This window comes from Podarcis vaucheri (genome assembly GCF_965113315.1).
Source record: "Podarcis vaucheri genome assembly, chromosome: 1".
In the NCBI taxonomy this organism is placed as follows: Eukaryota; Metazoa; Chordata; class Lepidosauria; order Squamata; family Lacertidae; genus Podarcis; species Podarcis vaucheri.
The window spans coordinates 14,867,800-14,888,829 of record NC_138759.1 but is presented as its reverse complement, the minus strand read 5'-3'; the positions used below and the strand labels follow the sequence as shown (position 1 = coordinate 14,888,829).

The window sequence follows — 21,030 nt, the reverse complement described above, 5'->3', positions numbered from 1 at the left end:
CACAGAAACGCTGTTTACCTTCCCGCCGGAGCGGTCCCTATTTATCTACTTGCACTTTGACGTGCTTTCAAACTGCTAGGTTGGCAGGAGCAGGGACAGAGCAACGGGAGCGGGGATTTGAACCGCGACCTTCCGATCGGCAAGTCCTAGGCTCTATGGTTTAACCCACAGCACCACCCACGTCCCTTCTTGGTATGTTTAGATGAAGGCTATTTGCATTACTACCCCACTCGCTATAAATGCAGGCATGTTTATTCTTGTCATGAGTACCTAGGTGGCAGAGTTTTACATATCTCTCTTTTACAAAAATTGAATTAATTATCTTGCAGAAAATTAGTGTCATGAGAAGAGGGCAGTGTGTGTGTGCGCGCGCGCGCCTGAACTGTGCCTTTCTTTGCTTCAAGAACATCCACCCATAGACTCTTTGTGGCTCTCCACTTCTTGGCCACCTCCCTGTATTCAAAATGAATACTTCACAAACCTATGTAATGGGGTCTGCCTTACTTTTAGCCTAGAAAAGAAGAGGTGAGAAGAAAGCATCTGTCTGGAGGTCGGAACTCATTGAAAGTTGCATTTCTGGTTTGATTTCATAACACTGAATTCAGGCACCCCCCTCACTCCTTAGGGAGGTGTCTCTTCTCAGAGCTACTGCACTCCGTGAAGTGAATGAGTTCAAACCTGTATTGTAGCGTGACTCCTGCATGTTGCCTAACCAGAGTCCTACTGCTCTCCATAACGTGCTTGGATTAGTTAAATCTCCCCTACTTTTCAACAGTGTTGTCTTTACTATGTGCAACAAAGAGAGTAGGGCTTGTTTGCAATATTCTGAGTGGCATTTCACATGCTAAATGGGTATATGGTATCTATGACATCAACAGAAAGGCTTGTTCCTCACTGCTGATGGTTTTGAAACAACGAGCTTTCCTGGATAACAATAAGGCAATAAAGGCCATCAGCAGCCACTAGACATCATGGCTATGTTCTATCTTCACTTTCAGGGACATGTAGTTTTGAATACCATTTTCCTGGGAATCACAAGTGGGGGAAATGCAATCACATTCAGATATTGATTTTAGGCTTCCCATGGAGATCTGGTTGACCACTGTGAGAACAGGATGCTGGAGTAGATGGGCCATTGGCCTCATCCAGGATGTGAGGGCGATTTGGCTACGACATCTGTCACCCCATTGATCGCCAGGGTTGGTTCAGCTGATCTGGCTGGCTAGGCGGGTGTCCCCTTCCCCCCTCACCGCTCCATGTGCGTCCCTCCCAAAGCTGCATGCTCGGTGGAAGAGGACGACCATTGGTGCTGCTTCTATGGAATCCTTACAACACATGTTTCTACTTTTTTGTGATTCTCTAAAGCGTTTTAACAATTCTGAAATCAGTTGGGTAACTTTTCTTCCTTACATCTCCTCAACCAAATAGGTTTGTCTGTGTATTTAATGTCAGCCCGGCATGAAGAAATGAAATTGACTAAGCTTTCCCTGTTTCTAGATCAGATCAGTGCCAACTTAATTATTGCATGTCAGCCTGTGCTGTTTGAGGCACAGCACCACTGGTAAAAGGTGACAACCCCCCTCCAAAAAATTAAATTTAAAAAATGCTTTCTAGCATCACTGCCAATATTTTGCACCTGTTGTTTTTTGTGACTATCAGTACCCTAGCCTTCAGTTTCTTTGCAATACTATGGCAGAAAGAGAAGAGAGGGAGGCTTGATGGGATACAGATGAGGTTGACAGAGAAGCTACCGTATTTTTTGCCCTATGGGGCGCACTTTCCCCCCTCCAAAAATGAAGGGGAAATGTGTGTACGACCTATGGGGTGAATGCAGGCTTTCGCTGAAGCCTGGAGAGCGAGAGGGGTCGGTGCGCACCGACCCCTCTCGCTTTCCAAGCTTCAGGAAGCTATCCATAAGCCTTGGGAGCCCGCGGGAGTTCCCGCCGGGCTCCCACGGCTTGCGGAGAGCTGCCTGCATCCTGAAGCCTGGGCGCGCTAAGCAGTCGCGCCCGGGCTTCAGGTAGCTCTGCGCAAGCCACGGGAGCCCTCCCATGGCTTGCGCAGAGCTGCCTCTATCCCGAAGCCTGGGCACGCCCGGGCTTCGGGTAGCTCTCCGCAAGCCATGGGAGGGCTCCCACAGCTTGCAGAGAGCAGCCTGCTCTGGGGGCTGGGGAAGCTCGGGCTTCCCCCGCCCCAGCCCCGCACCTGGGGGGGAAATAATTTTTTTTCTTTATTCCCCCCCCAAAAAAACTAGGTGCACCCTATGGGCCGGTGCGCCCTATGGGGCGAAAAATACGGTAAATTCTGTCAATATGTCTTTGAGCGTTATTGTAAGGATGCCTAACCTGTTGGTTTTAGTTGGAACATAGGAAACTGCCTTACGCCAAGTCAGGCTGGTCTAGCTCAGCATTGTGTAAGTCAGCCTTTTCTAATTTGGTGCCCTCCAAATGTCTGGGACTTCATCTCCCATTGGCCATGCTGATTGTGGCTGATTGGACCTGTAGTCCAAAACCTCTGGAGGGCACTAGATTGCGGAAGACTGGATGGTAAGTTTGGCTACCTATACATGAAAACATTTTTATACTGAGACTTGCATCCCCTATTTTATGTATGTTTTCCTGGAAGTAACCTGAGTTTATTTAATCTTATTCATAGCTCACAGTGTGTAAGCTTGTCGTTTAATCCTACATATACTTCTTCAGAAGGCTACCGCAGGACCAGCCACCCCCCTCTCTCCCTCCCTCTCCTTCTGGTGATCTGTTCTACTCATGTACAGGAGCCCATGGAGGAAGGCAGTTCAGTTGTTGCAAAACCACGGAGAGCTCCAAGTGAGCAACTTTCTCCACAAGTGTTGAAAGTGAACTGAGGCCTTTTGAGCCTTTTGGTCTGCGGTCCGCCTCTCCTAGGTACTGATCCTTTTTGGAAGATTAGAGTCCCTCAAACAGCCAACCCTCTGACCTGAATAAGAGCATTTCATGGGCTTCAGACTGGTATGCTGCCCATGCAATTGTACTGGCAAGGTACTGTGGAACTTGGCTGTTCAGACCCAGGGGAAGGATCCCACTGTTTCTATTTCCACGGCTGCCCTGGTGCTATGGCATCTGGTTCATTAGACTCCTATCCACCAGCTTTGGATTCAGTGGACAGACTGAATTCTAATAAGATAACCGATTGCCCTCTTTGAATGATCTCTTTTAATCTTGGCTGCCTCTCTGTGAGGATCAGTGCCAACGTACATCATCTCAGACGCTGTATTAAAAAACACATACAACTTCCAAACTAGGTAGGACATATTTTGAAGGAAAACTTGGCAATAACTCTTCTGCAACAACATCTGCTCAGAAAATAAGTCCTTCTGGGGTAGCTGATGCCAGACTGCGAGGGGGAAATTGATTGGGGTTGAAAACAAACTAATCTTCAGATGCTGCAAAAAAGATGACTTGGGTGCTGTGACATTTTTATGACATAAGATTGCTTATCTTTTGGCTTAAAAACAACAACACCCTGCTGAACTCTTATCCGACAAAAAAGTGGTGTTCGGATGTGTGGTGCTTATTGTGTAGGGAAAGAAGAGTTTTGCGGTGGCTGCTGGTTGTGCCGCTCAGTCTGGACACGTGATGGGAAGAGCAGAGGAGTGAGGTTTGCAGAGGCAAAAGGACTAGAAGAAGTGTGTCTGTTGAAGCTTCCTGACGAAACCTTTGTGATATTATCATTCTTTCAATGGATTCTTATAATCATAGCTGCTATCCAATTGTGTATGTGATGGAATATGCGTACTTGAGAGGGTCCTAGTTTTGTTTGGTCGTTTATGGATGATATTAATACCCCTCCTAGTAGCTGAAAAGGCTCTCAGAGTGGCATGCAAAAATCAATATTTAGGAGTATAGAGCTTCCTCTATATTCTCCTTCAGTTTTTTGGTGGAAGTTTCATCCAACCCAGTTTGATCAACACAGAGGTTCTTTTCTTTCCCTTTTGATACCATCACACAAGTTATGTCTATTTCAGTTCACTGTTTCAAAAACTATGGCACAACCAAACTCCATATTGTGCTGATGGGGAGCACAACATGTAAGGCCTCAAGGTGTGCTTGGCATTTTCAGTAGTTGTCATGGGAGTCAGATCCAAAAGAGGACAGAGCTTTCTTGCACCTTTAATTACCAAGTAGAAGAGTGTGTTTCCGTAGGTGTAGGTTGTCATTCAAACTCCTGTTTGCCCAGACTCTTCTTTAGCCAGGATTTTTGCTTCTTACCAAAAAAGTTTGGAAAATAGATATGGATACCATGTGTGGGTTGGGTGTGTTTATACGTATTATCCAATGCAACTCTCTGCCAGTCTTTTGAGATTATTTACACACCCCATTGTCTGCTAGGCAGAGATGGTGAGCTTTTCCAGAATTAATAATGACTGTTTGGCATTTAGTAATGGGAACTCAAGAGTGACTATTAGTTAAGCAGCTGGCATCTGGCTTCCAATGTATAATCACACTTAATTGAATCATTGCCATTTTATTTAATCACTAGTAACTGCATTATAAACTCTGGAGATGATTAGTGGTAAGAGTAACAACATCTGTCTTTTAAAAGACATGTGAAATATGTGTCATGTTGCTGATGCCTAGCAAAGTGGCTTTGCAGAGTCCCCCCAAGGTACACATTAAAAGAATCTTGAATTACAATATTGGAATGCTTCTTCTAAACAAGAACTTCTTCATGTTGTGCTGCTACAAAGTGTTAAGAAACTTCAATCCAGATAGTTTGGAGTACTTTGGGGAATTATAGTACAGGTAGGGGGTTATTTGGAGGCATCGCGCCTCTGTATACCAATTGCTGGGAATCACAAATGAGGAGACCACTGTTGTACCCACGTCCTGGATGGCCACTGCGAGAACAGGATGTTAGACGCGATGGGTCTCTGGTCTCAGGGACAGACCTTGGTAATATACCAACATTACCAAGGCCAACATTTGACACCCTCCCCCCAGCTCTTGTGGTGCTGGCTTAAACCAGGCTTTGGGAAGGAGGTGTGAGGCTCTGGCTGGGTTCTAGAGCCCTCCCACCTGCTTCCCAAAGCCTGGTCAGTGTTTGCCTGTCTTTGGGAAGGAGGAATCTCAGACCCTGTCAGAGCCCTCATGCTTCCTTCCCAAAGTTGGGGAAGTGCTTAGTGGGCTTTGAGAAGGCGCCTCCCTTGCCTGTGCATCCAGCAAGGCTGTTCTTACATTTGGCTTACTTGTTTTGTAGATTGGGTTGTGATAAGCAGGGCCTGTGCAGGAAATGTGTTGTCTTGTTCAGATCTCCCAATCCTCTAGAGCAGATTTTGAGGGTGTGCCAGGGGGCTGCAGGGGAGAAAAGAGGAGGGGAAGTTCTGTTGCTGAAGTTGAGGTCTGCCACACTAGCAGAACAACAGCGTTAGATATGACCTTTAATTCTCCATTGGATTGAACTGTAAGAAGATTATGCGAAAGGCTTCCTAGAAGGGGTTGATTTTGAACTGGGATTGGAAAGAACAAACACTTTCTCTCTCTCTCAAATAATATATTTGTTTTTCTTTTCACAGTTAACTGGGAGACTGTTTGGAGGGCCAACACTACCAAGAAATTTGCAATCCACAAAATGAACTTTGATCAACATGTTGGCCTACTGAGAATCTTCCCGGGGATCACTGCTGAAGCGGTCAGCCTTCCTCTGTCTGAGAGCATAATGAGAAGAAAAGCTATGATGACACTCATGTGTAGGAGTGTTGATTGCATATAATGAGCAATAAGAAAAGGCGATGGCATTGCTGAGCCACTCCCACAAGGCCGCTGTGCCACTGCTTTTCTCAGAGCTGGTTGCATGTAGTCAACAATCCCACAATACGTGTTCAGATGTGAGAAAGAAGCATCATAGAATACTGTCATGTCCAAAAGTATTCTATGGTGCTTGAGGAGAATGCACTCAAAGATTTTAAAAAACCCAATCTCTTATTATGCTTTTGAATGTTGCATGTTTGAGAAGCGGGGATGTGCATCATTTCGATCATTTTCAGGCTGTTGAGATCGGGAAGGGGCAATTTGCAGGGGAGAGGTAGCAGAGGCAGTTCATTTGTGGAGTTTCAAACCTGTCTTTATCTTAGAAATGTGGGTGTGAGATCCAAATGTGAGAGGAGGCAGAGTTCGTTGGAGAAGAATTGTAGAGGGAAAGTTGAAAGCTGGATGAAGTGCTATGATTCTGCATAATTAGAATGGACAGGTTACTTGCATCCTTCTCCCCCCCCCCCCATTTTGGCTCCCTGTGCTAATCAAGTTGTCCATCCCTTGTATAACCAACCACTGTCTATCTATCTTGCTGTTGTACTGCCTATAGTATATACTGACATTACTTGTCCCCATCCTGTACCCCCTACAGTTATGTCTATGTATACAGCGAAGCTGTTTTGTAAATGTTTTGAACACCTCACTCTCAAACCTATTTATATAGCACTTTTGCTTATGAGGACTTGTGATTATCCATACATTTTGGATGGGCCATGAAAATAATCAAAGTTCGTACAGCATGCCAGCAGTCAACCTAATAAGAATCTGAACTCCATATTTAAAATATTTGATCAATCTTTCCTTGCATTAAAAAAGATAGTATTGTGTAGAAAAGACCATATATCAATCTAGGTAAACACTTTTGAACTGTATATATATTTTTCTTTCATGCAGGTGAAGGGGTTTCTTCAGAGCCCAATAAAAGGGATTGTGCTTGAGACCTATGGGAGTGGGAATGCCCCCAATAATTGCCCTGCTTTGTTGGAAGAGTTGCAGAAAGCCACCGATCGTGGTGTGGTGATTCTGAATTGCACCCAGTGTCTGCGAGGAAGTGTTTCTTTAGTCTATGAAACAGGAAAGGTGAGACAAATTCTATTCTTTAAATCAGCTTTCCCCAAACTGGTGCCCTCCAAATGCTCAGACTGCAACTCCCATCATCCCTCACCATTGGCTTGCTCACTGTGATTGATGGGAGTTGTGATCCAGAACAGCTTGGGGAAGGCTGTTTTGAGCTATGCCACTGAATTCAGGGTTGCTCAATTTTGGGTTGGCAAGGAATGTTCATCCAGGTAAGATTAAAAATGAAGCTTTTGGCAGGTGAGGGGGTGGAGGCAGTGGCTGCTGTTTCTGGTATTTTTTTTATACCATTTGGCTTTCTTCAGTGCACCTGTTGTCTTACTTGTGGCATTTTGTCTTCTGGGTTATGCAGAGCAACCTGTATGGAGGCTGGTGGGTGGCCTTTATATTGTGGTGTTTGTGTGTTGGCCTTTAGATCCCAGTGCTGTGACATAAAGGTATGAGATATATTGATAGAATTAGTAGGAACGAAAGAACTTTGGTCAGGAGACACCAACGGTCAGTTAGTCTCTCCTGGTCCCCACCCAAAGGAAGACTTTCATCCAGCAGTCCATGTCACCACCACTAGAGCAGCCAATGTTACTGGAAAGAACCGAATAGGTTCTAGTGCAGAACTCAAAAGCTAGTGTAGGCATCTTGGATCAAACTGTCTCTCCCATGAACTACCTTGGTGGCCTTTTGCAAAGCTCCCCTACCTCAGTCCTGTTTTGATTTGTCATCTTGACTCAAAGTGGCACCTGGCAACCAAGCATTGGCAGAGGTTGCTGCTGCCACCTTGGGAACCCTCATGCTGAGTTTGGCAACAATATCTTAAGAGACAACCAAACCTATGCCCCCAAATGGGCAAAGTCCTGCAAAAGTGATGTTTTGGACTGCCATCTTGATTCAAAATGGCACACAGTGTTCAAACAGTGATGAAGTCTACTGCCCCTAACTCAGGAACCCTTGTGCTGAGTTTTGGCAATGATACCTCAAGACGTGGCCAAACCTATGCCCCAAAATGGACAAAGTCACACCAAAGTCATGTTTCACTCTGCCATTTTGATTCAAAATGGCAGCCTGCCTCAAAATGTTGACGATGACTGCTGCCCCACCTCAGGGTTTGGCAATGATACACCGAGAGGCGAACAAACCTATAGAGAACAGATGGAAAAACAAACAGACAAACCACTTTCCATACCATAATATATCATAGATAAAAGAACTTTTTGTGCCTTGTCTGATATTCATTCATCCCCTTGCCCTTTCTCTCTCCATGCTTCCTCTCAGTGATCACACTTATATGATATATTGTGGTTACTTTGATAGTTTCTCAGTAGGTGCTCTGGTGTGTCCACCCTGCCTTGAAATCCCAAACAAGGGCAAGACTGCGCAGGAAAGTAGGAAGGTTCCCTTTAGTAAAACCTGCAGGGATCATTGATTCAGGAAATCTGCTTCTTTTCCAGTATGGAATGGCAGAGTACTGGCTAGATTCGAAACCTTTAATTTTTATCTGTCCAAGCTCTCATCAAGATTTTTCATTCCTGTGTCCCTCCTAGATGCAAGATCAATTGTAATGGATATTTCCTGGCTTTTACTATGTTGAAAACTTCTGGACACATTTGGTAGTTATAATCCTAGCATATACAAGATGATGGTGTCTCTATCCAATTATGGTTGTGTCATTTTGAAGGGTGTGTGTGCCTGTAACTGGGGACCACCAGAGTGATGAATGAATCAGAGGTTTTCAATATGAAGATGGCTAAGAAATCCCCGCACACATCTTTAGATACTTGCCCCTCCCAAAGACTTGATAGTAAACTGAGCAAATCTCGATGGGATATTTCCCAAAGGTTCAAAGTGGGTGGCAGAATTAAAAGCCCCACCTTGATATGATTAGATGAGTTAGAGATAAATCAAATTTTAAGTGGTGGTGCCAAGTGGGCTGGGTCATGTCTGGCATTGGAGTTTTTTATTGCTATTTTTAATGCTGTTTTGTTTTCTGTTTTGCCCCAAAGTTAACCAAGCCCTTCCCCCAGTCTACGACTTGTAAGTTAGGCTTGCAATCTACCACTTTCAATGCCAAGTACAAAGCTAGACCTGTTGTTTCCCTTTCCCACTTAATTAAAAGGCCTGGTTAATGTGCACATATTGGTAATTATTACTTCATTATATTATACTGCTGAACTGCTTGATATTTTTTAAACTGGCTTGGCTTTCCTAGAAATGTTTTAGCTAAGAGGTTTGCTCTAGGAAAATTGTTGAATCTGCCACTGCAATAATGAAAAAAGAAATAATGTAAGAACTGTTAAAGAGATGTCTTCAGTGCAGTTTGAAGTCGTTCCCTCTGGAAATGTGAAACTGGCCTATGGGAGCAACTGCAAACACACTGATCTAATCTAATATGTGTACTCTGGAGATTACAGGTGAAGAGGCTTGCTTTCAGAGCTCCCCAGGATGTCTGTGACAGCTCAAGAAACTCAGTTCTGGACTCTGTACCAAAGCATGTCTGTTCCAGATACGGGTATCAACTGCTGAGGAACATGCAGAGGACCAGTTCACACATTACAGCAGTCAGCCCAGTTTTACCATTGGGTTTACATTAAACAAAGAGCAACAGCCAATGTCAGCTACCTGACAATTACACCTGTGCGATATAAACATTTTTCACATTCCCACTATTTTTAGGTATGATTTTAATTTAAAACATACTAGGTTTGTGGCTAAGACAGGTAACCGTTCAAGAAAGAATTAGAATTAACTTGGATCCTTATTTGATGAATGTAAGAACTCTTGTACATTTAGCACTGAAAACAATAAACATGTGATTCTGTGAGCTAACTTGGATGGCTTTAAAAGAAGATTAGACAAATTCAGGGAGGAGAGGACCATTAATGGCTACTAGCCACGATGCCTATGCTCTACCTCAGGCATGGCCAAACTCGGCCCTCCAGATGTTTTTGGGACTACAATTCCCATCATCCCTGACCACTGGTCCTGTTAACTAGGGATGGTGGGAGTTGTAGTCCCAAAACATCTGGAGGGTCTACGTTCACAGTTGGAGGCAGTTAATGATTTCTGAATACCAGTTGCTGGATCCAGCAAGCTTTCATTTATTCTTATGGGAGCAAGATAGTATCAGTGTCCACAAACAAAGCACTTTATTAGCCACCAAGGCAGCATTACAATCTAATATAAAAGGAACAAAAGGATTAAATCATCTGACTTGCAGTAACAGATTTTACCTCTGAGAACCTCATATACTTGCAGCACTCAGCACTTTGTAAATAATAACAGATAATTATTAGAATAATTATGGGATGTATGCAGTTGTGGTTTTACACCAGCAGAAAGCACTTCTACTCAGACAAGACTCTGGTGACCTGCTTTGCGCATACCACTCCAACCCCCTGCTCCTGGTCCCCCCAACCCTCAGCAGAAAATTGCAATATCTCACCGGGCACTGCCACGCAGCAGTGGCGGCGGCAGCAGCAGGGTGCCATTTCATGTTCCCATTCTGCTTCCAGTGGTGAAACGGGGCACATCAGAATTATGGGATATGATGCAGAGGTATAGAGAGTAAAGGGAAACTGGGTACCCTTCCCTGTACTAGTGGATACCATTTTTCAATATGCATACCTTACAAAACAGCACACTCATCAAACCACCTTTTCTTCATTGACTACAGACCCTTATGGACGCAGGTGTAATTCCAGGAGGAGATATGACACCCGAAGCTGCTCTTACCAAGCTGGCCTATGTCCTGAGCAAACCTGGTACCTTGGCCGAGAAGAGAGAGGTAAAATATCTTTGACTTCTGATTTTTTAAAAAAAGGTCTAGTAGTCCTTTTCTCAAGTTGTGGCTTTCTGAGCTTTCCTTCCCCTTGACACACATAGGCCTGGACTAGATGGGCCTTTGGTCTGGTTAATCCTAGTATTGTTGAGTTGGAAAGGGACCTCAAGGATCATGTAGTCCAACTCTCCGCAATGCAGGAATCTCAGCTAGAGCATCCCTGACAGATGGCCAGCCAACCTCTGGTTAAAAAGAGCTTTTCTTTTGGTCAGAGCCCACAAACTTCCCACTCCATCCCAACTAGGTTCAAAGGACTGCTGTCTATATGTAAGATTAAACTGCAATAATTAAACATATGTAAATAGTTTGCTTATTTTTGTACGTCACAATAACCGGGGACCGAACTGTAGCTGAGGAACCATCACATCTGGTTCATGGCGAGGGGAGGGAGAGAAACTGCTTGTTGTTCTGCCATATGGGGGAATGCCCCTGTACAGCAAATCAGAGTCTCACCTCCCAGGAAAAGATCAGTGAAACGCTCCCACACCTCCAGTGTTTTCTTTCACTACTTTTCTTTTTAAGACATGCCTAAACAATGCTAAAGTTGAGGGCAGCCTTCCTTCCCACAACACTCCTTTCTTTAACTTTGCACAGCCATGTTTCCAGATAGTTATCACAGTCATCTATATTCCCAGACTCTCTCTTTTTCTCTGTAATTATGAAGCAATTCTACATTGCAGAAGAGCTAGGCCACAATTCAGTGAAATCATTTATGTGCACACAAGTGCTACAGTTCTCTTTTTTTTCTGGAAGCTCTTCTCTTGCATAGCATCAGAACTCTTTTCTGCCCTCTCCTCCCCCAAATATCCCAGAAAATTGTAGTTCTGTGAGGGGAGGACTAGGGGGTCTCAAACAGTTCATCCTCAGCAGCCTAATAAAATACATGGATTCTTTGGGGGTCTTCAACAACTGCTCATACCCTTTCCCAACTTCACAGTATCCAATCTCTAACATGACTTTTAGGCTGAGTAACTGAAGTCCCATGGCCTTATGGGGTATTGTAACAAAACCTCTCTCTCTCTCTCTCTCTCTCTGTGTGTATATATATATATATATATGCAGGTTTTGGTGTCTTCGGGTGTCTTCCCGTGTAAGAGTCGGGGTGTCTGTGCGACGTTTCGACGAGGTCTCACTCGTCATCTTCAGGCTGGAGCTTTCGGCTTCTTGTTACTGGAACAGAGCAGAATCTGGTGTTTGAGTTCCTATAAATACTGTTGAGGGGTGTGGTGTATAGCCTCCAACGTTCTGGGCAGAGAGGAAGTTCCTAGATTAGTGTGCCTCTTCTTCTTTTGTTCCTTAATTACTTGAGGGATATCTTGAGTGATTTCATGAGTGATATTCTGAATACCACTGGGTGGGTCATTAAGTGTAGATTAGTTGCTAAAGCTTTTGTGTCTTGACCTCTTGAGCTTGTGAAGAGTTTTTCTGAGAAGATGGCTGTGCTGCATTTAGTTGTGCTCTGGCTTGGCTTCGTGTATAGGGGCGGGCTGTGGTTTTGTGCCTTGTGCCAGCCAGATCTGTGTAGGGATTGCAGGGGGGTGCAGCATCCGGAGGTGCCACTATAGTTTGGCTACTGGATGGAGTCTGTAATATGTCTGTGGAGAGGGTCTGGGTTTGGGTCTGGTGTGGTTGATTGGTGACGGCGTTCTGTGTGCCTCTGGTTCTGGTGTCGGTTTTTGTGGGGAGGGCTAATTTCCAGATGTCTGGCAGGCGGGACGTGTCGTCACGCTTGTTCATGTTGTGAGGGTGTTTCTCTATCTCGATGGCTTCCATGATTATTCTCTTGTGGTGATGTTCCATGTTAAAGAGCAATTTGGAATCTGCAAAATTAATTTCGTGTCCTGTTTCTTTCATGTGTTGGAAAAGAGAAGAAGTTTTTTCTTCTTTTTTGACGGCATTCTTGTGTTCTGCGATACGTGCATTTATTCGTCTGTTAGTTTGTCCAATGTACGTGGCTGGGCAGACTTTGCAGGGTATTTCATAGACCCCTTGGTTTTCCAGCTGGATTTTGTCTTTTGGGTTTCTGAGGATATTGGCTATTTTTTGGTTGGTGCAGAAGGCTGTTTTGATATTGTGTTTATGGAGGATTTTGCTGATTTTGTCTGTAGTGCCCTTGATATAAGGAAGGAGGGCCATGCCATTGTTTTCTTCTGTGTCTTGGTTTTTGGGGGGTGTTTCTTTTTGGATTAGCTTCGTAACCCTGTTTTTCTGGTATCCATTGGCGATTCAGCAAAAAAAAAAAAGTTTCTGGTGTCCGGGGACGAGAAGCCTCGCCGGGTTTCCGCCAGAAAAAGACGAGCAGAAGAAGTAACAAGAAGCCGAAAGCACCAGCCTGAAGATGACGAGTGAGACCTCGTCGAAACGTCGCACAGACACCCCGACTCTTACACGGGAAGACACCCGAAGACACCAAAACCTGCATATATATATATATATATATATATATATATATATAGATATATATATAGTGTTGATTTGGCTGAAGGGACTTACATATCACATGCTAGTATATATATATGTGGAGACCTCCTAAAGCAGCAGGAGGGACTTACAGTGGTACCTCGGGTTACATACGTTTCAGGTTACACACGCTTCAGGTTACACACTCTGCTAACCCAGAAATAGTGCTTCAGGTTAAGAACTTTGCTTCAGGATAAGAACAGAAATCGGGCTCCAGCGGCACGGCGGCAGCAGGAGGCCCCCATTAGCTAAAGTGGTGCTTCAGGTTAAGCACAGTTTCAGGTTAAGAACGGACCTCCGGAACGAATTAAGTACTTAACCCAAAGTACCACTGTACTTTCTAGAGGTTTTCCAATCCCACTTCAAACATTTTTAAAAATAATCCAGCATTTTGAAGTTATTTTTACATGATCCAAGGACCTGGTCCTCATGTCACATTAAACCGGGCTCATGTTAAAGTTGCATACATTATGTCTTTGTTTCACTTTTACTATATCTGAGATCTTTTTACTTACCTGTCTGTCTTCTACACTGGAAAATTATTTAAGGTGAAGACTGTCACTTATGCAGATGGACAACCAAAGGTGTAGAGGTTGGGAGCAGGACCTGCTGCTACAATCCTTCCCCTCCAAACCAAAGACGCACACACATTCACCTCTGACTTGGTTCCCAGCCTGCTCACTTACTTCTTTTTTCTCCTTAAGATGGTGAAGGAGAATCTGAGAGGAGAGATGACTGTTGTGCCCATTGGAACCCAGATCACCCTCAAAGATAGCAAGTTTATTCAAGAGATTGCAAAATACCTGTTTATCAGCTGCAAGGAGGTACTTGCTCAAATGACACCTGTTAAAGCAGAAAGCCCGTTGCCTAATAACTAGCACCTGGGACCATCTATTAAAGCTGATTGTTGGAAGCTACAGGACAGACAGAAGAAAGAAATACTTCTTTAAAAGAGCTTTTGACAAAGTAATGGAGGGTGTTTAAGGCTGTCATTGGCTACTTGTCATGGTGACTGTGCTCTACCTTCATTGTTGGATGCAGGATGGTTCTAAATAGTATTTTGGAGAATCACAAGGGAAGAGGACTATTGCCCGTATGTCCTGCTTGCAGGCTTCCCATAGGCATTTGGGCAAGATGCTGGACTAGATAGCCTTTGACCTGCTCCAGCACGACTCTTATGCAGTGGCGTAGCGTGGGGGGTGCCAGGGGGGCCGGCCGCACCGGGCGCAACATCTGGGGGGGCGCGCTCGCTGCCTCCGGAGTCGCCGAAGAGCCTCCGGCGCAGGCTGTAGCAGAGCCCCATGTCTCGTGGAACCGGCGAGCTGTGCGCGCGCCCGGGCTGAAGGCGTCCGGCAGGCAGCGGCTCTCAGCCCCGCGCGTCAGGGCCGCGGAGGGCGCGCCAGGCAGCCCCTCCTCACAGCCCCGCCTCCGCCGCTGCTGCTGCAGCTGCTGGGCCATGTTGCATTTTCCTCGCCTCTCTGCCCCCCTCCTCCTCCGGGCAAGCAGCGTGGTTTGGGCGGCAGCACCAGCGGCAACTCGACTCAGATTGGCAGGTTAGGGGTTGGGGGGGCGCTAATTACTTGCCTTGTCCCGGGTTAGGGGGCGCAAATTACTTGCCTTGCCCCGGGTGCTGACAACTCACGCTATGCCGCTGTTCTTATGTTCTTTATATATATATAAAAAAAAGACAGTAAAGGGGATTGTTGAGTATAGAATGCTGGACATTTATGCAGTTTGTACGATAAATTTCCTGGGAGCACAAAGCACTTTAAAGCAACTTCAGCCCCCTTCCCTCAACAATTCATGCACCCTGGATTGCTTTGTATCAGAACTGAAGACCAGACGCGCTTCACAAGGTCTATGCAGAACAAGCATCTGTAGATAACTTCACACAAGCAAGCCACGCTATTATATCCAGGCACGGTGGGATGGGATTATGGGAAATGTGTGGATGTGTGTTAAACTAGGCTATTTTTAATTTCTCAGGAGCTAGCAGCTGTTAGAGATGCTTTGACTCCTCCTTTGGCTTGCGCAGCGGCAAAAAATGGTGACATCGATGCCCTAAAAGCCTTACAGAATATGGTAAGACCCTCTTTTTTATAGTGTATTTCATATGATCATTTGCACCCTGAACAGGAGAAAGCCTCACAGGCTATGGTCATCTCAGATGCATTTTTGTTTTGGGTGCGTATATAACTCTATGACATTCAGGCTCTATAGTTATGAGGGGAAAATTAAAAACCCAGGGTTTTTCAGCAGGGAAAAACAGTTACCGTAGATTAGAGCTAGAGTCAGATCAGAATGACTGCTGGCCTTTATATTTTCAAAGGGGAAGCAACCATCGCTTATGATATCAGGATTGTGTGTTTTTTTTTTTAAAAAAACAAACCACAGTCTAGTCCTTTGTTTATTTCGTTCAGAAGTAAGTCCTGTACCAATCAATGCCCTTAGGTGTGCAGCCTAAGCCTGCATAAATACCTTCTTCACTAAACATGACAAATGAATTATATTCTTATACTGACTGCTCCTGTAGGTCTGATACTGTGGTGCTATATGTTTTTGTGCCTCCCCAAATTTGTCCATTTATTTATTTTTAATAATAATGTAAGGGTGGTATTCAACTTTTACTTAAAGGAAGTCCATTGAAATTAAAGTTAGATCCATTGATTTCATTGGATCTGTTCTGAGTAAAAGGTAGTTGAATACCACCCCAATTTTTTAACTAACTGGAGGGAATTCAACATCACATGCTTCTGATTGGGCAAGCATTTTGAGTTGCAAGATGGAACGATTGCCTCTCCCTCTGCTGCTATTCAGTGGCTTCTCTTGACCATCCCAATCCAATGGGGGGGGGAGCACAGGGGGAGGAAGGGGCTGTTGCCCTGTTGGGTGAATGGAAGTCCTTGTGCAGGGCTTCTACTGATGAGACTATTTAGTTGAATCCTGCCCCCCCCCTTTTACTGACTTCTCCAATAAGTACTGTGGTGCCAATGGTTTTTGTGTGTGGCTACCACTCCCTGCCCAAATTTGCCTGTTAAAAACAATTAATTAAAAAATAGGGGTTTTTTTTGCCATTCCTATGGGTCACCTGCCGTAACTCTGTGATGCCGAAAGTTTTTGTGGTTCTCCCATGACCCTCAAAATGCAGCCGCAGCCATTTTTACACTGCAGCCGTACCTTGCAGCCTCTGAAGGGCTGATGATGGGTCATTGTGGCTCTCATACTGAAAAGGTTAGCCATCCCCATTATAAAGTCCCTGATGAGGGCTTTTCAACCTGATCATTGCTGTGTGCCTCAGCTGTCCTGGATTGGCCCACAGAAAGAAGCCTCAAGAGAGTGTTCTCCATTAATTCCAGAGTTCATATTAAAAATAGTAAGAAAGCCAGTTTCTTGGCTGAGAAACTGGGAAACTGGGAAATGATAAACTGGGCATGTTGCTGAATTATTATTATTTAAATACACTCCTTTAAATAAACTTGTCACAGGGTGGCAACTTGAGCTCCGAGGATTATGATGGTCGCACACCTCTTCACGTTGCATCCTGTGAAGGTAATTTGGAGATAGTCAGACATCTGCTGAAGTCTGGGGCAACTGTCTACGCTAAAGACCGATTTGGAGCTACTCCACTGCTGAATGCCATAAAGTTCAGGTATTTATTTCTTAAGTGCAATTTACAGTGCTTTTTTTCTTAAAAAATGTTTAGGGGTACTCTCATTCCATCTGAGATTTAGGAAACACCATGACAGGAAATGAGGCCGCCATCGGGGGTAGCAGCGGAACTGATGATTCACTGCTATTCAATGGAACTGACGATTCACCGTGCTAGAAAAGAAACAATTTTTAAAAAAAATATTTTAGTTTCTTCTCCCATTAGATTCACCCCTGCGTACCCCCCAGAAAAAAGCACTAGCAATCAGAAAACCCCAAAAGCCCAGAAATGGACCATCCCAAGGGTGGATTGGGGTCGAGCCAGGCTGGGATCCAGCTGCCCTCACAGCTGGCAGGGGCTGGGATTGGGATTGGAGGCTGACGTTGGCACAGGCATCAGGCCCAATCTGCTTCCCTCTGCAGCTGCTGTGGCTGGTCAGGCTGCAGGTGTGGCAGTAACTCTTTTGTTGAGCAGCTGCAGCAGCAAGCAGTTTAGATTACTTTGCCCGAGTAGACCTGTACCTGTGGGTGTTGTGAACAGGAAGAAGAAGTGCCTCACACTTCCCCTTCCTCTGTAGCACTGCCTTTCCCAGAATAATTTTTTGTATCTGCCCTGTCCTGGTGATGCATAGGGTGTCCTTGCACCTGGAACATGCTTATATCTCAGGAAATAAAGATAGAAGCATGTCCAATGGGACAGTGTTGTGAAAGAGCAGGAAGCGTGAAGTACTTTCTGTTGCACTTGACAACCTTGGAACATCCAAATCTGTTCTTGGTTGGAGGAAAACCTCTGACCATTGAGTAGGCTAAATATCTCTTTTGCTGAACATCCGTCAGGGTTAAAAATACTACTATGTTCCTGAAAATATGTTGAATGTATATAATTTTTTTTTATATGTGTGGTATTTACTATTTAGTATCATATGCAGACTACAGGTATTCTCTTCTTTCAAGATGCCTCTTTCAGGCTTTCCTGGAAGTATTTTAGAAAAATGCAAGTAGTATCTTTAAATATAGGACCTCTCTTGGGGGCTTTGAGTGGCTCACTTGAGCTCTGAGGATTATGAGCTCTGAGGACTCTGCTCATGTTCTGTCCCTTTCCATGTCCAGAATCTGTTCCCCAATCCTTTCTCTAGTACAGGGGTCTGCAACCCGCGGCTCCGGAGCCACATGTGGCTCTTTTACACCTTTGCCGCGGCTCCGGGGCGGAGGCGCATTGTTCGCCCCAACACTCCCCACTGTGGCAGGCGCTGTACTGGCTGTGACGTCGCAATGGTTTTGCAGCTCCCAGGTTTTTTTTCTTCGGAAATGGGTACAAGTGGCTCTTTTTGTCTTAAAGGTTGCAGACCCCTGCTCTAGTATATCCTATGCATTTTATTCTCCTTCTCCAAGAAGTTTAAAATTCTGCAGATACATGCATCTATGAGAATCAGTTATGAGAAATAACTACATCTTTGCAAACTTTACTTGCTACACAAATATGGAAAGTGTTTGGAGGAAATCTAAAAACTCATTCATAATAAATAGCTACATTTTAGGCTAGCAAGCTTATCAGTTGCATCTTCCCCATAACTACAGCATTCATAGGAAGCAAACTTTTTCTCCTTAAGACTTTAAGAAGTTTTTGGTGCCAGAGTAATTCTTCTGGCCAGGTCTCCACACTCTTGACATATATTTTGTATTGCAGATGGGTCATTAACAGTGCAAAGCTATACAACCTATGAAGCAAGTACCTTTGAATTTAGTCCTATACAGCCAGGTAATAGGATGTATAGAATTGCAACCAAAATCAGTTGGCATGCTTTCTTAATAGGCGTTATGACAATCTTGTTAGCTAGCCAAGCTGTTCAGATGCAGGAAAATTTGCCAAGAATCTCTTAAAATTCTCTAGGAGCAAGTTAAACAGACTTACTGCTGAACAGAGATGACCCTTGTCTAGCACACCTATGCAAAATATTCCTGCAAACAGCTCTCTCTCTCTCTCTCTCTGTGTGTGTGTGTGTGTGTTTGTGGTGTGTGTGGTTAAACCACACCCAGTCACTGCCTGAGGAATTTCACATAAGTTTGTTATTCAAATTCTTAAGCTTTACCACTCCCATAAGAAACTCCTACTGGGGACTCTTGATCTTTTCAAAGCTGCTGAAAGGCAGGTTGGAAGAGAATGAAGCCGGGTTTTAGTTCAAGCTTATGCTGCTGTCAGGTTGAGAGAAGACCTGAATCATTTGTCAGTTTGCAGAGACTGTAATGATAGCTTCAGGCCTACTCTGCCAGCAAACTTTACTGCGAAGCTGAAGGTGGAATTGGATGGTTGAAAACCTATAGAATCAGTTAGATGCTACTTTTGCAGTTGGAAATAGATTGTGGAATTAATTGTACAAAAAAGGGGAAATCAAGCTTTAATAATATTTTAACACTTACCAATACAAGTACATATAACTGGAGGTGCAGTATGCAATACTGGAGGAAGAAACTTGGTGGTTATTGCAATCCAGCTCTCTCTCCTGAAGCAATACCCGCTTATATGTAAATATTCCAAACATGATATGGAGCCAGTTAGATAAAAAAAATAAGCCCTGGCTATATTGTAATGTCCGAGATATTGCTTTTCTCCAAGGCACTGTAGTATTCTTTGCCTCTAATATGACATCATCCATATAGCTGTAGTGATAACTACAAAGTTGCTCTCAAAGTATTTACTTTCTGAAGCCCTAGAGCAATCAGTTCTGAAGCATATCTTGAAGTATTTATATAAACAGTCCCGTGGAATGAAGTAAGTGCATTTTTCCACAAACAATTTCTTAGTGTCCTGATGAGATCTGACAGCAGTTTAGGAACCCAACTGGAAGCATGGCAGTGGAACCAATTCAGAAGAAGATATTTAACAGTATATAATGCCAAAGGCCAGTTCACAAAGTTTGAAATGTTGGAACAATGTATGCATGGTACAGTGCAGGCTAGCAAATGTGTGCTATTGCAATGAAAAAAGTGGAAAGATTGTGGGAACTAAGTTTATACCTGATACATATTATGGGGTGTGGGGTTATGCGTAAGAGGCAGCATGCACGGGCATGGGACATGCAGTGTTGCAATCTTTCCAGATTTCCAACTGAGGAATGAGAGCCCTATCTTGTCCTGGCTCTTTACAATCCTAGTCCTCGAAGATTCTGATATGTTTATGTGGTGCGTCCACCTTTTGAAGTTTGTTCTGTCTGGGGCATGATAGGTCAGTTCATTGCTTTTGCAGGAGAACCAAGGAGCCAAAGGAATGAAGCCATTCAGGTTTTGGAGTGGGTTACAGCTGCATTTCTTTAAGTGGTAGGTGGGAAATGTGCTTGTGACCCCCCCCCCCAATCTCTGTAATGCGTCACTCAGATTCTTCAGGCCCAGTGCAGGTGGGGCCATGAAAAACCATTTAAAAGCATTTTCTGGATTAAAAGATGTTGGTCTTAGGAAGTCTTATGCCCTCCGATTCTGATCATACCACAATAACTAGAATCATGCTTAACTAGAATCATGTTTAGCAAGTATAGAGTGCTTTCCACCTTCGCCGCATCAAGCAGTTGGTCCCTTACCTTTCCCGCCCTGACCTGGCCACAGTGATCCATGCGACGGTCACCTCCAGGCTTGACTACTGTAATTCGCTCTACGCGGGGCTGCCCTTGAAGCTGTCCCAGAAACTCCAGCGGGTGCAGAGTGCTGCAGCGAGGCTCCTCACAGGGTCTCTGCTATGGGAGCATATTCACCCAGTGCTTTTCCAGCTGCACTGGCTCCCGGTGGAGTACAGGGTCAGATTTAAGGTGCTGGTTTTGACCTTTAAAGCCCTTCACAGCCTAGGACCCTCATACCTACGGGACCGCCTCTCCCGGTATGCCCCACGGAGACCCTCAAGGTCCATAAATAGCAGCACCCTAGTGGTCCTGGACCCTAAGGAAGTTAGATTAGCCTCAACCAGAACCAGGGCTTTTTCAACACTGGCTCCGGCCTGGTGGAACGCTCTGTCTCATGAGACCAGGGCCCTGCAGGATCTGATTTCTTCCCGCAGGGCCTGTAAGACAGAGTTGTTCCGCCTGGCCTTTGGCTTGGAGTCAGTTTGATTCCCTCCCCCTCTTTCTTTTTTCTTTTTTCCTTTCTCCTCCTGTGATGAGGCTGCATTTTAATGTTTTGATGTTGTATTTTAATCTTGTTTTTAAGTTGTATTCATTCAACTTTTTATTATTGGTT

The 21,030-nt window shown here is 44.5% G+C and overlaps 1 protein-coding gene across 2 annotated transcripts in view; it reads left to right on the top strand.

Moving 5' to 3' along the window:
- The window catches only part of ASPG (asparaginase), a 58,104-nt gene that overhangs the window by 22,291 nt on the left and 14,783 nt on the right, over positions 1 to 21,030 (top strand). For both annotated transcript variants that reach the window (XM_082218034.1, XM_082218033.1), the window contains exons 7-12: positions 5,555 to 5,670; positions 6,687 to 6,872; positions 10,537 to 10,647; positions 13,866 to 13,985; positions 15,148 to 15,243; positions 16,647 to 16,810. In XM_082218034.1, the coding sequence (XP_082074160.1) occupies positions 5,555 to 5,670; positions 6,687 to 6,872; positions 10,537 to 10,647; positions 13,866 to 13,985; positions 15,148 to 15,243; positions 16,647 to 16,810 (793 nt within the window). The remainder of the gene's footprint in view (positions 1 to 5,554; positions 5,671 to 6,686; positions 6,873 to 10,536; positions 10,648 to 13,865; positions 13,986 to 15,147; positions 15,244 to 16,646; positions 16,811 to 21,030) is intronic.